The sequence below is a fragment of the Coenobita brevimanus genome, chromosome 29 (genome assembly GCF_032717465.1).
Source record: "Coenobita brevimanus isolate Jiangsu-jjx chromosome 29, ASM3271746v2, whole genome shotgun sequence".
In the NCBI taxonomy this organism is placed as follows: Eukaryota; Metazoa; Arthropoda; class Malacostraca; order Decapoda; family Coenobitidae; genus Coenobita; species Coenobita brevimanus.
The window spans coordinates 366720-382500 of NC_136982.1; the positions used below are offsets into that span (position 1 = coordinate 366720).

At 44.3% G+C, this 15781-nt stretch overlaps 1 protein-coding gene across 1 annotated transcript; it reads left to right on the plus strand.

Moving 5' to 3' along the window:
* Nucleotides 1-512: 512 nt before the first annotated feature.
* LOC145394923 (two pore potassium channel protein sup-9-like) lies at nucleotides 513-7333 on the plus strand. The gene is made up of 7 exons (XM_080268673.1): nucleotides 513-735; nucleotides 2213-2368; nucleotides 2866-3008; nucleotides 3113-3313; nucleotides 4926-5044; nucleotides 6454-6681; nucleotides 7159-7333. The coding sequence occupies exons 1-7, from the start codon at nucleotides 609-611 to the stop codon at nucleotides 7298-7300; spliced, it is 1116 nt and encodes a 371-aa protein (XP_080124799.1). The 5' UTR covers nucleotides 513-608; the 3' UTR covers nucleotides 7301-7333.
* The last annotated feature ends 8448 nt before the right edge of the window (nucleotides 7334-15781 follow it).

A 15781-nucleotide genomic window follows, 5' to 3' on the forward strand; every position in this document is an offset into this window, starting at 1 on the left:
AAACCAGGATTCAGAACAAGTTGTAACTGGAGCCGAAAGAGGATAGTTCAGCCTCCCTCGCACTCGAGAAAAAGGAAAGAAGAAAGCTGATTGTCCCTCCCCACGCACAACGAGTTTGGGAAGAACTTGTGGAGAGACGCTGGCTATACGTGGCCTTGCTAGTTCATTTGTGACAAGTGTTTAGACAGCGAGGACCCACGACGACTTGAATCTGGGGACGAAACGAAGGAATTCCGAGTCGTCTTCTGTCGTACACGGGGCCAGTGTATTCGTGCTGTATTAACCCTCTCACGGTCGGAACAACGCTAGTGTTCTGTTCCAGCTGACGCCAGACGATTTAACTGAGTTGAGAGTGAGTCATAGGAACCTGTGAGAGTTACGCTAAGTGTATCATTAACTCTGCAACATATGTGGTGAAGAAAGCAAAGAAATCAATACGGTATTAGAGCATAAAGTGTTAAATTATTCTATATAGCCTTAGAAGTAAAGCCAGAGCGTAGTTCCAAGGAAAAAGCGTCTGGGAAAAAAAAAGGAGACGTCGTATTTAATGCAACATCTGTTTCCCCCCAACCTCCACGGTGAAGATCGAGGTGGAAGCCGAGGCCAGGATGCGGCGGCAGAACGTTCGGACTTTATCCCTGGTGGTGTGCACGTTTACCTACCTGCTGATAGGGGCGGCTGTGTTCGATGCCCTGGAGAGTGGCGCTGAGGAGGAGAGTTTGGCGATTCTTGACCGTTAGTGTTGTGTGCCAGTGCTTCCCAAAGATATGTGGAGATAATAATGTGCCTGTATTATTGTTATTATTATTATTATTATTATTATTATTATTATTAGTTATAGTGTGTTAGTGACAGTGCCTCTGAAAGATTATGTGTAATTAATGATGTGCATGAGCTTTTTTTTTTTTTTTTTCTGTCTATAGCGTTTTGAGTGGCAGTTTCCGAAATCTATTAAGCTTTAGACATAATGCTGTGTAGATAGTCCTGTGCCTGAGGGTTTGTTTTTATCAGCTACCGGTGTATTGAGTTGCAGTGTTCCAACAGATATATAGTTTTAGATGTTGACGTGTTGATTGGCAGCCTCCGATGGATATTAAATTATAGATATAGTGCTTTTTGTATAGTGTTGTGCCTGAGAACCTATTTTTGTTACCCGTAATGACTGTATACACGGCTGAAAAGAGTATTGCACGGATTATATAGGAAACAGTGTGACACGAACGAAGAATGCGTTTTGGTCGTGTATAACAGATGGAGTTGCTTGGTATATCACGAACGATAGTGGATCCATCTTGTGCCAGTTTTCTTTTTCCGTTTTTCTTTTCGTGTGTATTCGTCCGTGGTTCAGGAATATTCTTTTTTTTAAGAGTAATTTTATTGCTGGAAATCTGTCTTTGTTCTGACTCTGCTTTTTCAGTGTTTCAGAGGGATAATGATTTCTGTTGTAATCCTGAAATTGGAATATATTTTTGTTCTCTTGATTCTGTTCTGCATTGCTTTAGAAGATGATCGTTTGGTAAATCCCCCCCCCCCTCTCTCTCTGTGGAATAATGCATTGAGTGTTATTTCAGCTTCCATGTTGGTGTTTAGAAGATAAAAATAACATAGAATTGTAAGGCTTAGAATATAAAACAAATCGCTCAGGGAAAGGTATTAGTCCCACAAAAAAGGAAGAGGTACACGGTGTTAGGTATTCAGTATATCCTCAGCTTCACTATATCCCAAACTTTCACTTATTAATGATAGATGCTGATGTTGACGAGTTTCATGGCAAAACATAAATTCATAAGAGGGCAATAACCGGTGATTGTCAACAGTAAATTAGCACATGTTCTATGGCGCTGCTTCAACATCTTTGGTGAGAAACTAAAACGAGACAGTACCAGAGAAGATGCCAGGTCTTGCAGGTATCTGAAGTGTTATTAAACGAATCTGAAGAAGAATGTCAGATACACAGTCGGGGAGTAAAGTTCGCCTAATATTTCACCACGTCTTCTACTCACTTTCATCTGCTGGCTAAAAATTATTGATCGAGAAAGGCTTCTTTGTTTCCCTGACCATAGCTGATACTCTGTATGATGCATCAGGGAGGAAAGTGAAGGATATGCCCTAAGTTTAAAGTGGGCGCAGTGACATAGTAGGCGAACTGTTGTCTCTTAACTGTAAATATCTAGCCAAGTTGACATTACCACCACCTTCTTTCCTTATCCAGAGGTGCGAGAGAAGCTGCAGACGAAGTACAACATAAGCGGCAGCGAGTACAAGCTGATAGAGACGGTGATCATAGAGAACCAACCCCACAAGGCCGGACCGCAGTGGAAGTTTGCAGGAGCACTGTACTTCGTCACTGTGGTTGTGGCCATGATTGGTAGGTGCCGGGTTAGGTGGAGGGGAAATGGGGGTGGGTGTGGGCGGATAGGAGTGAATGTGGTTGGTATGGGGAGTTTGGTAGGGCCACTGTACATGGTGACCGTGGTTGTGATTGTGACTGGTGTGTATGTGTGTGTGTGTGTGTGTGTGTGTGTAGTAGGGTGATGCAGGAGCGGCAAGTGTCAACACCAAACACAGAACCAGCATAAGGCATCATCGTGGAGAGTGTAAACAGTAGTAAACATTAAAGGTAATTAGAGGCTTCATTACACTGAGGTCGATATCCTCCTTTATTCCGCCGTCACTCCACCTCACTCCACCTTCACTCCAGCTCTCCCTCCTTCACTCCACTATCACTCCACTTCCTTCCATCATTCCAACTCATCCCCCTTAACCCCACCACCATTCCATCTTCCCCACCTCCAGTCCACCTCTTCCTCCATCACTCCACCTCTCTCCCCCTTCACCCCACCTTACTCCACCTCTCCACACCAGGTTACGGGCACTCCACACCTGCTACGGTGGGGGGTAAGGCTTTCTGCATCGTGTACGCTGTGGTGGGCATTCCGCTGGGCATGGTGATGTTCCAGAGCATTGGCGAGAGGCTTAACAAATTCACCTCAGTCACTATCAAAAGGGTGAGTGAGTCGCGATTCTCTCTCTCTCTCTCTCTCTCTTTCTCTCTCTCTCTCTCTCTCTCTCTCTCTCTCTCTCTCTCTCATAGTTCCCCCCCCTCACACAGATAAAGAAGATGTTAGGATGCGCCACCACGGAAGCTACAGACGTCAATCAGCTCTTCGTGACCGGCACCCTCTCCTCTATAGTCATGACCGCTGGGGCTGCCGTATTCTCCCACTACGAGAACTGGAACTACATCGATGCCTTCTACTACTGCTTCATCACCCTCACTACCATCGGGTTTGGGGACTTCGTGGCTTTGCAGGTAAGAAGATGGCTTTTTTTTTCCCCTTCTTACCTCGCCTCTGATGTGGGGTCGCTGGTTGAAAATCGCAGTTAAACAAGACGCCTTCCAATTGTCAAAAACTTATGTAAGGGAGAATAAATTGATGTATAATTTGCCTTCAGTCATAAATAACGCCTGTGATTGCAAAAGGGTACTACTTCACCTTTATAGTATACTTAATTACCAAGGTGCATGAGTACTGTATACCTTTCACCACCACACCTTCTTCCACCATACCTGTTACTGTCTTACCTACCATTACTACACCTGTCATCACCACGCCTGTCATCACCACACATGTCATCACCATACCTCTCATCACCACACCTGTCATCACCACACCCGTCATCACCTCACCTGCCACCACACCTATCATCATCACACCTCTCATCACTACACCTGTTATCACCACACCTGTCACCATCACACCCGTCATCACCTCACCTGCCACCACACCTGTCATCACCACACCTCTCATCACCACGCCTGTTATCACCTCACCTGCCACCACGCCTGTCATCACCACATCTCTCATCACCATCCGTCTCACCACCACACCTGTCACCTACACAACTGTCTCCACCTAATCCGACTCTGGGCCTATAGTAGCCGCAGCGAGAAATGAACGCTGTGGTGGGGCAGCCGGGATGACCTGGGATTCCCCCACTGTAGCCATATTTACATGTCACCGACCATCGGCCACCGCTGCAGCCCCGCTCCATGATCCTTACCCTGTGTCTCTGGCTTTCTCTTTCTCTCTCGGTTTCTATATAAACTGCTGTATTTCCGAAACTAATTATGAAATTATTATGACTTTTGTTCCACACCACCTTTGAGGTAAAAATCAAGGAGAGTTTTCTGTATAAAGGTTTCCCCCCCCTCCTAAATGTGGCATATGAGCGGGGGAGTGCGGCCTTGCCGATACCTCCGCCTGACCTATAATTATACACTCGCCAGAACTGACCTGCCCTCAGACAAGGGGGGGGAAACCTTTATACAGAAAACTCTCCTTGATTTTTACCTCAAAGGTGGTATGGAACAAAAGTCATAATAATTTCATAATTAGTTTCGGAAATACAGCAGTTTATATAGAAACCGAGAGAGAAAGAGAAAGCCAGAGACACAGGGTAAGGATCATGGAGCGGGGCTGCAGCGGTGGCCGATGGTCGGTGACATCCTACCTCTATGGTCGGTGACATGAGGATATGGCTACAGTGGGGGAATCCCCGGATGACCGGCTGCCCCACCACAGCGTTCATTTCTCGCTGCGGCTACTATAGTCTTGTAAACGTTCTCTGAAGCCCTGGAGCCCACGTACGTACCATGCTTCTTCACATATCACCACACTGGCGCCAATACCCACCGTCCGTGCTGAATACTTGCTAAGGCTGTCTCATTTATACCTGGTGTGATGGTATTTGGGGCAAGGGGGTGCTATGACATGTCGGTAAGTCTTGTGGAGGATCAGTAAGGTCAGTTTTAGCTATATTCATATGATCATACTGTTTCCTGTCGCAGCCTCGGATCGAACTCGCGTCTTTTCGGACAGCAGACAACTTCCCTAACCACCGGACCACCACCTTCCCCTCAGAAAAACAACGCCCTGACGGAGAACCCCGGCTACGTGGCGCTGTCCCTGGTCTTCATCCTGTTCGGGCTGACCGTTGTGGCCGCCTCCATCAACCTGCTTGTCCTCCGCTTCATGACCATGTGAGTACCTGCTGTGAGGGTGAGGAGGGGTGGGAGGAGGAGGGGGAGACCAAGGACGAGAGGGAGAACGAGGGATAGGTGGAGAGGAGAGAGAGAGAATGAGGTGGTGAGGAGAGAGTGGGCGAGGTGGAGAGGACAAGAGGGAGTGCGAGGACGAGGTGGAGAGGAAAGGAAGAGCGAGGACAAGGTGGAAAGGAGAGAGAGACCAGGGCGAGGTGGGGAGAAGGAGAGAGGAGCCGAGGGAGATGTGGAGGGGAGGAGAGGGAGAGCGAGGGCAGGGTGGAGAGGAGAGGGAGAGCGGTGGAGAGAAGGAGAGGGAGAGAGAGGGCATGGTGGAGAAGAGGAGAGGGAGGGAGAGAGGGCGAGGTGGAGAGGAGGAGAGGGAGAGGGAAAGGTGGAGGGGAGGAGAGGGGGAGTGTGAGCGAAGTGGCCTGTTCTAGCTTCATAAATAAATCTTAAAGTGACGAGACGAAAATTACAGCAAGATATAACTGTTTTCTGCAGGAAGATCGAAGGCAGAAATGCAAAACCTTCCTTTGTCTAGTTCTTCCTCTAAAACCATATCTAGCCTGTCCACCAGATTTAATGGAAAACCTATACAGACTTTTGAGATTATTTTGTTCACAGACAGACAGACAGACACGAGTGAGTACATAACCGCGTTGGTGGAGATAACTACATTCACACCTTCTGTAAGTCTGTTGGTTATTGTGCCCCAGTCTGTGTGAAGGGTATAGGTTCGATCCCTGAGAAGTGCCTGGATGTATTTTGAGCACGTAAAGCCATTTAAGGGAAGTAGGTTGGTTATCTACCATTAAATCTACAGGACTACGGTAGCCTAACCTCGGGCCCTTATACCTGGAAGGGGTGATAAAAGAAACTGGCCCTTATACCGTTGTACTCCCTCAGGAACACCGACATAAATACTGGATGATGATAATGATGATGATGAACCATACACTCTGTTTGCTTTAACTTGACCTCACATTATCATCTTTCCATGCTGAATTCTGAGCTGCAACAGCAATACTAGACTATGGTGCTGGTCACGAAGAAGTGCTGTGGAAAGGATGTAGAGGCGTGGCATTGCTTTATCCTGCCATAGAGCTAAAAGAAGTAAGCTGCAAAAGGACGAAAATCTCCTTCAAATTATGGTGGAATGACTAGACTTGCCTCTGTTTTCCCCGTTTATTTCTGGAGAGGGACGCCTTCATATGGTGGCACTGATATAACGAGGTGGTGGAGCTGCCTGGTTATACAAATGTCCCTCAGTCCCCTCCCTATCCGCCGAAAAGAGGATGGTGGGTTGCAGGGAAGGGAGAACTTCAGCCAGTACTCCACTGGGTTCACACTGAGATCCTGAGACAACAACAGCTACTACTACTACTACTACTACTACTACATTCCAGGAACACTGAGGATGTCAAGGCTGGCGACTACGAGATGCAGGACGCCTCTCAGTCGGTGGTGACGTTGGACGGGGAGCTGATGGCCATTAACGGGAAGCTGCTGGCGGGCACACACGACATGGAACTGGCGGGATCACGGCAATTCGGCTCCTACAACAGCATGGCCACCGTCTGCTCCTGTACCTGCTACCCCAGACCTCACCACAGCCCGGCAGACACGAGGAAAAGGTGAGGTGTACGTCCACTCGTCCCTCTCTCATGTAGGACTGGTAATATTTGTCTTAAACCTCATTTCTGCGTGTGTTAATATCTCCTCTCTTATATCTCATCTTTCCTGCCTCTAATCGTCTCCCTTACAGTACTTATCTTTCTTCATTGCATGTATTAATATTCTCTGTCTCATACATCCTTTCTTTTCATGTATTAATATCCCACCCCTCTCTCTTACAGGGGTTATCTTTTATCTTACCTGTATCAGTATTCTTTCACTAATATCTGCCATTTGTTTTTCATTTCCCTAAGTCAGCTATATTCTCCTTCCCTTCATCTCAGCCCATCACTCCTCCTCTCCTCGAGTCCCCACTCTCTGTGTCTCTCCTCACTCCTCACACCCTCTCTCACCCCTCTCTTCTCTCTCTCTCTCTCTCTCTCTCTCTCTCTCTCTCTCTCATTATCTAACATCTCCTCCCCAACCCTCTCCGCCAGGTCTCCATCCCGCATCTCACACCTGTTAATAGACCAGGGAGCCAGTACCAAGGGACCACAGACCACGGACCAGTTCCCTCCCCTACTACAGGACACCTTCATGGTCGCCAACTACCTCAAGATGAAGAGATCGTCCGTATAACCAACTTCGCTTTATGTTCGCGTCCACACCAAGTGCTTGCTGGTTTGGGCGGGAGTTTTCGCATCAACGTAACCCAAACATCTGGCCCCACTAGACGCGGTCGGGTGTAGGCGAAGACTTCTGTGGATTACTGTGATGAAGCCCCGCTTGCAGTCGCCCTCCCCAGCATGCATTTGGTGTGGACGGACCCTATTGTTAACGGCTGGAGGCTGTACATAGTTTTACCTGCAGTCCTCACCCTACTTGGTACTTTCTGTTATGATTCTCTTCTCTGTCTCTCTCAGTGTTCCCCCTAAAATTGCAGTAAGTGGTCTGTTCGTAGCCAGAATCACACGTCATCGGGGTGAAGGGGTTAAATTTTGTCGACCAATCAGACCACAGATCGAGCCTTGACGTCATCAGCTTGAGAAATGATTGCCGAACATCACAATAAATATATATATATATATATATATATATATATATATATATATATATATATATATATATATATATATATATATATATATATATATATATATATACAGTATATATATAAGAGTATGTACGTGGTGTAAAAAAAAAAAAAAACGAACGCCATTATAGCAGGTAGATAATATAATACATTTAGATTTCGTACACGCTCTATATATCGTTCACATCTGGTGAAGTGCATAACGCGGATGGTATATTGGATCCAGTTTTAGGTCGGATAATTGTGAAACCCGTACAGTGTATTCCGAGATGTGTGGCAGACGCTGAAGATGGCAACGTTGATATTCGGAAGTAATCGCTCACTGTCTCGTTATTTATCGTAATGACGCAAATCGAAACCCGTTCAATATATTCTGAGAAGTTCGGTACGCTCTAAAGATGGCAACACTGGAATTCGTAAGTAATAGTTCACTCTCTCGTTATTTATCGCAATGACGCGAATCGATATTTATGTTCGAGACTGTACAGTAAATATCCCTTGATGGTCTCTCGCTGTGGCCTTTGAGATTATCCACTACATTGCCACTTCACCGTCGACAGATCTTAAACCCTTCAGCACAATGACGTATTATACTTTCAGCCAGGCCTTGGTGCGTGAGAGGGACGCCTTCACGTGGTGGCACCGACATGACCGAGCGGTGTAGCTGCCTGGTTGTACAGATGTTCCTCGGTCCCCTCCCCGTCCCCCGAGTGGAGGATGGTGGACAGCAGATGAAAGGCATCTTCGGTCTGCAGTTAATCAGGTTTATGTTCACTTGAGTCTAGGATGGGACCTGCTACTACTACAACAACAACAACAACTACTACTACTACTACTACTACTACTACTGTTTCAACAACAACAATAAACATCAACTACTACTACTACTACTACAGCTTCAACAACAACGACATAATATTCTCTGTATAACTTGGCCTAAAACTGCCATCCCTTCATCTTGAACACCAAGTTGCAACAGTGGATTAACACTAGAATATGATGCTGATCACGAGGAAGTGCTGTGGAAAGGATGTAGAGCTGTAGTATTATCAAATTAAATTAAAAATACTAATTCTCTTGCGGTAGGCTATCAGTCGTCCAAAAGAATCTCGCCATCTTTTGTCGCCGTAAATTAGACAGCCATGAGTTACGTCATTAGCTCTGCTTCTGTCTCTCAGCCTAGAATAATCATTGAGACTGGGGGTATATGACCAAACACCCTTCTCAAAGATATAATTAGTGCGTTCTGAAAGTAGACTGGGGGAAAAATAAGAAAAAAAAAGGGAAATGAGAGTATTGGAATATGTCTACGATATTTTAGAACTATCTGTGTTTTCTGAGGTATAATAGCAGTGTATCAATTTTCCACTCTGTGTTGTATATATATGTTTTGAAATCACATGACACTTGCAGTCTTCATCAACACACAGATTTTCAGCGATGTGATAGAACAATAAAGGGAGCATCCTGAGCACCATCAGTATTGACAAGCATTCATAGGAGATACATCTCTTTGTCATTTGAGCCTCTAGAATCTTCCTTTGTGTTTTAATGTATGATTTTGTACGATAGTTTGTATTAACACAAACATTCATTGATGGTTTAGAACATATGAAAAGTCAGGAATCTGGCAGCTTCGTATTCTCTTCTTGTGATCGGCTAAATGAGTTCATCCACAGAATGTAGGAAGGATGGCCTGTAAACCAACGAAGTTCTGCCGGGAAATTCTACTGACTTAAACTTCCTCATGCATTATTTCAGTTGTTTGAACCTGTTGCCTTAAACCAGAGTAAGATTTGCCTCTACTGACGTTAGAAACTGTGGCCTGTGGTTGGTACGCTGCCACATCAAACGGTAGACATCGGTGCTCTTTACTACCGCGTCAGTGGCTGCGAGACCATGATGACGGGTTAAAGTAGCACCTGTTTATTACCATAATTTTCGTATAAACGATTTATATATATATATATATAGATATATATCTATCTATATACTTATATATATATATATATATATATATATATATATATATATATGTGTGTGTGTGTGTGTGTGTGTGTGTGTGTGTGTGTGTGTGTGTGTGTGTGTACTAGTTATCAGTATATCAGTCATCAGTCTTATTATATGTGAGAAAAATTAATGTTATATAAGTGTGTGTGCGTGTGTGTGTGTGTGTGTGTGTGTGTGTACATTGCAACGAGACATGACAGTATATTTTTTATGTATATATTGCCTATAAGAAAATTAAGTATTACTGTGTTTTAACGTTTCTAGAGAACTACCACAACCGAGTGCCAAACACTACATGTAAGACCTGTCATTAACACCAGGATTTAGATGACGTATTTATATCTGATTGTCGCTACCTGTGTACTTCTTTATTTACCCTAAGACAGACTTGATATATTGAAGGGATAAGTGAAGGCCATATCTGATCTCCCCGGTTCAAAACGTCTCCTCCAGGGTAATCAAAATCGTCTCAAGGCAGCAAGAATTTAAAAAAAAGTCGAGGTGAAGTGGTAAATCCCTTCACCACACTGTTTCATTTTCTACAGTACCCTTGCACCCAACAGACGGTTTTTCTCAGCTGTGGAGGAGGAGAGATTTTTCGTATTGGAGGGGTTAGAGATAGCCTTGATTTATCCCTTGATAGGCACTGGAGAGGAACGCCTTCATGTGGTGGCGCTGATCTAACCACGCGGCTCAACTGCCTGATTATACAAACGTCCCTCGAAATTTTCCTTTTCCAGTAATGGAGGATGGTGAACGACATACTAGCTTAAGCCTGCAGTCCACCGGGTTCACGTTTCAGATGAACCTGGGGCATCATCAGCTACTCTGCCACCACCACATCATTGTAATAAATCTCTTCGTAACGGGGTAAAATCGTCTGGAAGAAAGAAATACGTCATGAGATCGAGACTTCCAACGTGTAATTATATCCATCTCACCCCAACTCTTCTGAAGCATAGGGTCCGTAAATAGCACTGCACTGGAATCTCACCTGGTTGTATCTTTAATGCTTTTTGGCTCAGTCTGCCGGTGTGGGCAGGGGTGTGGCAGGTGGAGAATGAAATTAAGTGATACAGGACAGACACCTTTACCAGAGCAGGCTGCCTTTCAGAATGTATTATATATTTCATTAAAGTTTGGAACCTTGAATTTTCTGTATCATTTCTGAACCTCCCAGCAGTGTAAGTGAACCCAGAGTTATGTATCAGTCACTCAGTATAATTTATTTTACCATTTCCATATTTTTTGCGAAGTATACATAACACAGTATACAGAGCATTATTTTTGGCATGTATTCAGTTTAATAGTATACATAGCTTGGTATTTTTCCCATATATACATTTAAGTACAGCATATAGTGTACATCGCTGTGTGTATTGTGTAGTGTGTGTGCAGTGTGTATTGTGTAGCGTGTATTATGTAGTGTGTGTGCAGTGTGTGTTATGTAGTGTGTGTGCCGTGTGTATTATGTAGTATGTGTGCAGTGTATTATGTAGTGTGTGCGCAGTATGCATTATGTAGTGTGTGTGTAGTGTGTATTATGTAGTGTGTGTGTAGTGTGTATTATGTAGTGTATGTGCAGTGTGCATTATGTAGTGTGTGTGCAGTGTGCATTATGTAAAGTGTGCAGTGTCTGCAATGTAATGTGTGTGCAGTGTGCAGTATGTAAAATGTGCAGTGTGTATTATGTAGAGTGTGTGCAGTGTGCATTATGTAAAGTGTGCAGTGTGTGTGTGTGGTGTATTATGTAGTGTGAGTGCAGTGTGTTTTATCAGTCAATCAGACGTATTTATTAGTATAGCTACCAGAATAATAAATAACAGAATAAAAATAGAATAGCACTGATACACAACAGGCTCCCTTTATTGTACCCTTTGCTGACTGATGCAGGAGAGGGACCTTCACGCGGTGGCACAGATATAATCGGGAAGCGACCCTGCCCAGTTATAAAGAGGTCTCCCATCTTCCTCCCTGATCCGTGGAAGGGGTAAAGTCTTCAGCCAGCAGTCCACTGGGTTCCCGTCCACATAAATCTAAGACACTGAGGCAACGTGGTGGCATATTACACAACGTATGGTGAGTAGTATTTTTTGTTTTTAATATTGAAGTGTTATGATTCTCTCTCTCTCTCTTCATAAGGACGGCTTAATGATCTTCAACTCTGTACATACGTGATTTGACAACAGTGCTGGTACATTCCCAGATATTTATGTTGATATCTGCTCCAAAAATATTCCTTTATGCTCCTCAGTAAGCGACTTAGTTTGACCTAAAAAAAAAAAAAAAATCTTGAGTGAGTTTGGTGAATTTGAAATACCCCCCCCTCAAAAAAAAAAAAATGCCTTGAATTACAGTAACTTGAGGCTTAACCAAAAATTCCATATATTCAGCACCATCATGATTACGTTTGTGTTTTTTTTTTTTTTTAGAGTTAGAATTTTCTCAAGTTTGTTATGATAAGCAAATTCAAGTGTTTTTTTTCTTTTTTTTATTTGTCCCTCTTTTGGGTTTGCGTCCCTCAAGGCCAGTCCAGAGTGTGTGTGTGTGTGTGTGTGTGTATGTGTGTGTGTCAGCTCCTACCTCTTCACGGAACCTATTTTGTAGTATGTGTGTGTGTGTGTGATTTGGAGTGTGTATTTTATGAACAGTGTGTGTGTGTGTGTGTGTGTGTGTGTGTGTGTGTGTGTGTGTGTGTGTATGTGTGTGTGTGTGTGTGTGTGTGTATGTGTCAGTTTCTACCGCCTCAAGGAACCTATTTTGTAGTGTGTGTGTGTGATTTGGAGTGTGTATTTTATGAACAGTGTGTGTGTGTGTGTGTGTGTGTGTGTGTGTGTGTGTGTGTGTGAGGGACCCAGCAGCCTGCCAGCCCCCATCGCCACCCGACACCTATTCTGTTAACCGCCGGCCTGAAAAACCAACACATTATAATCTTTGGCGCCTCCTGTGTGTTTCAAAGGGCGTATGTCCACCCCACACACCCCTCCAATTGTAGCCCCTGTCTGCTGGTGTCCTTAGGGTGATATTCCCACGCTCAGGATTATCTGGTTACGACATTAGTACACTCGTAATCAAGTGCCCATCAGTTTAACATCAATTGGTCTTTGATACAAGGCGATGGGGAGCAATCTGTCACTCAAAAATCGTCCAAAATCGCCCCTATTTCACACATACATAAGGACCAGATACGCCATTGGGTCCAGGCGTCTTAGAGGGCCTTCAGAGTAAGTCAAAATCTCCCATACGTCACATGGAATTAAGGGTTATATTTGCCATTTTGCTTTTCGGTCTTCCAGGGGCGAGGGGGCAGGACGAGGGCGATTGTCAGTTATCCTTTTCACGCCTCGACAAATGACGTCACTGAGGAGGCGGGCCCTGTGTTGAGCTTAAGATGGTTTGTGAATACGGGCACAGAGCCGGTATTTATGACGCATCTTAACTTATTTGCGGGATAATTATGTGTACGTTGAATGTGACTTCTTCTACTTCTTCTTCTTCTTCTTATTATTATTATTATTATTATTATTATTATTATTGTTATTATTATTATTATTATTATTATTATTATCGTATTTCACTTCATCTCTCTCTCTCTCTCTCTCTCTCTCTCTGTCCATAGATGGCATATGCCCTTGAAAATTCTCTCATCTATGTACGTTTTCTTTCCTTGTGTCAGGAATAATATATATATATATATATATATATATATATATATATATATATATATATATATATATATATATATATATATATATATATATATATATATATATATATATATATATAAGGTGGGACGATGATTTTTTTGGGGGAGGTGTTTGGGGTTCATTGTTCCCATACTGCCGCTCAGGGATGAGGGACTGGTCACTGCTGCCAGAAATGTATTAGCCTAGAACTGTATTAGCCTAGCCACGGACCAATACTTTTCCGACGGAACAACACAGAAGTGGATGGATTGATGGATGGGTGGATGGATGGATAAATGATTGGATGGATGGATAAATGATTGGATGGATGGACGGAAGGATCTCTGCGGGCAGGTAATTCAGTAACAGCCTACAAAGTCCACGTCTATCTTACTTCAGGCTTCGATTTACTCAGCTCTGCGGTGAAAGTGAAAAAAAAAAAAAATGATACTCTAACAGGTCAAACAGCACCGTTCTTTTATCAAACTAGCCAGTTAAGCATTCCTTCTCTACTACGGTGAAGGTGAAAACAGTTCGATATCCAGAGAGGTCAGACAGTACCGTTTATTAAGCATCCTTCCCCAACTACGGTGCAAGTGAAACATCCGATAGCCTAACAGGTCAACAGTACCGTTCTTGTAGCGAACTAGCCAATTTAGCATCCTTTCTCCTCCAAAGATGTCTATCGCCACGAAGAAAAAGCTTCCAAGGAGAATTTACGTCTCAGTACAAAAGGGTCGGTCGGGAGCAGCGTCTTAGGAGATAATGAGCGACCCCGGAGGCACTGAGGGAAGGTGGTGGCTGGTGCGGTGGGGCGTGAGGCGAACAGCAACTGGGCCTCCTCAAACATTCCCTCCCTCGCCCTCACTCCTCACCCAACCAAGCGTTTGTATGTGTCGGTTTAGAGCAGCGCGTATCTGGTGTTAAGTCACTGTGAATCATGAGGCGCTGAATGCATTTACTCATTTTACCTTAACTTGGCCCAGATTTTCGTTCTTTTGCAGGTTATTTCACGTAGCTCAGTGGCAGAAAGACGATACTATGTCTCCGCATCCTCTCCCTAGCACTTCATCTTGACAAGCATACATTCTAGTCACACCAGATTTGGACATACACTTTACAGAGTGAACACTTTTTTTTTTTTCCACGGTACAGTGTGCATGTTTCAAAACTTATCTCCTTACTGTGTTGTTCGCGTGGTAAGATCAGGGACAGGGGGGGTATCGACCATGTATACCCTTCTCTATGAGTGGTTACGTAAACTCGATCGAAGAAGCGTTGGTATGCATCTAAGACGAAACATTCTGACATCACTCACGATGGGTACTGCAAAATGTCCCTTGGTCCTACCCCACGTTGACGGCCCTGCTGTTACGTGGCCACCAAACATTGCTTGCTTGTGATATTTCTTGGCTTATCCACGGTATGCATTTTCTGTGTGTATATAACAGAGGACAGCATCAGCGTGTAGCGAAGGTCTGGCGGTTGGTACAGTCAGCTACGAGAGTCCATTCACCTCTTGCCACTCTCTCGTCGCTGGAGTTACATACCCGACTGTAACATCGTAAACAATGGAGTATATCATCATCCATATGTGGTCGATAATTTGCACTTTCGTCCACTAAGTCTTATTCAAGCATCGATGGCATCAAGCAGGAGAGACGCTCAGACTTGTGTAGCCTAGCTGACCGTGCATCTCACAACACCGACGTCTTTACCTGTTTGTTGGGGATGGTAACAAATTCAACTGACAGCCACCAAGAAAACTGTGAAAATGCCAAAATTATGAAGTGTACCCAATGCCAGACCCTCCCCTATACACTGACGCTGTTTCAGGGTCATAGGTGGCATATGCTGATGTGAAGGCAGAGTAAAATTTTTGTCACATCACGACCTGTATGGATAATTCAGAATACATTAACCTTGTCCTGTGCAGTACTTGTTTCATCGTATTTATATTAACGCGTCTCTGTTGGTGAAGGCTTGGCAGGTGACAGATGTAGACGTCAGAATACTTAACTCGTACGAAGCTAATTGAGGAAGGCCACAAACTAGGTCACATCAAGATCACATGTCACAACGCATCAACTAACAAGCCACTGACTGTCCTCCACTTACCTGCGGGCTAAACAGAGGCTTGGGGGTGTAGGGAAGGTGTAGGGCGCTAAGACCACGAAATATTTGGTGTTTCTGGCTCATCGGCGAGATTATGGTGGTTGGGTGAGGGCTGGGTTGGATGGGAAGTGAGGTATGAGGGGTTATGGAAGTGAGGTGTGTGAGGTTATGGGAGAGGTGAGGTTATGGAAGTGAAGTGCGTGAGGTTATGGGAGA

Bases quoted from the DNA above. Each gene is read 5' to 3' on its own strand.
- LOC145394923 (XM_080268673.1), top strand. From the start codon at position 609: ATGCGGCGGCAGAACGTTCGGACTTTATCCCTGGTGGTGTGCACGTTT. The intron at 3,009-3,112 runs GTGAGTGAGTCG...CCCCTCACACAG, and splicing joins CCTCAGTCACTATCAAAAGG to ATAAAGAAGATGTTAGGATG. The intron at 6,682-7,158 runs GTGAGGTGTACG...CCTCTCCGCCAG, and splicing joins CCGGCAGACACGAGGAAAAG to GTCTCCATCCCGCATCTCAC.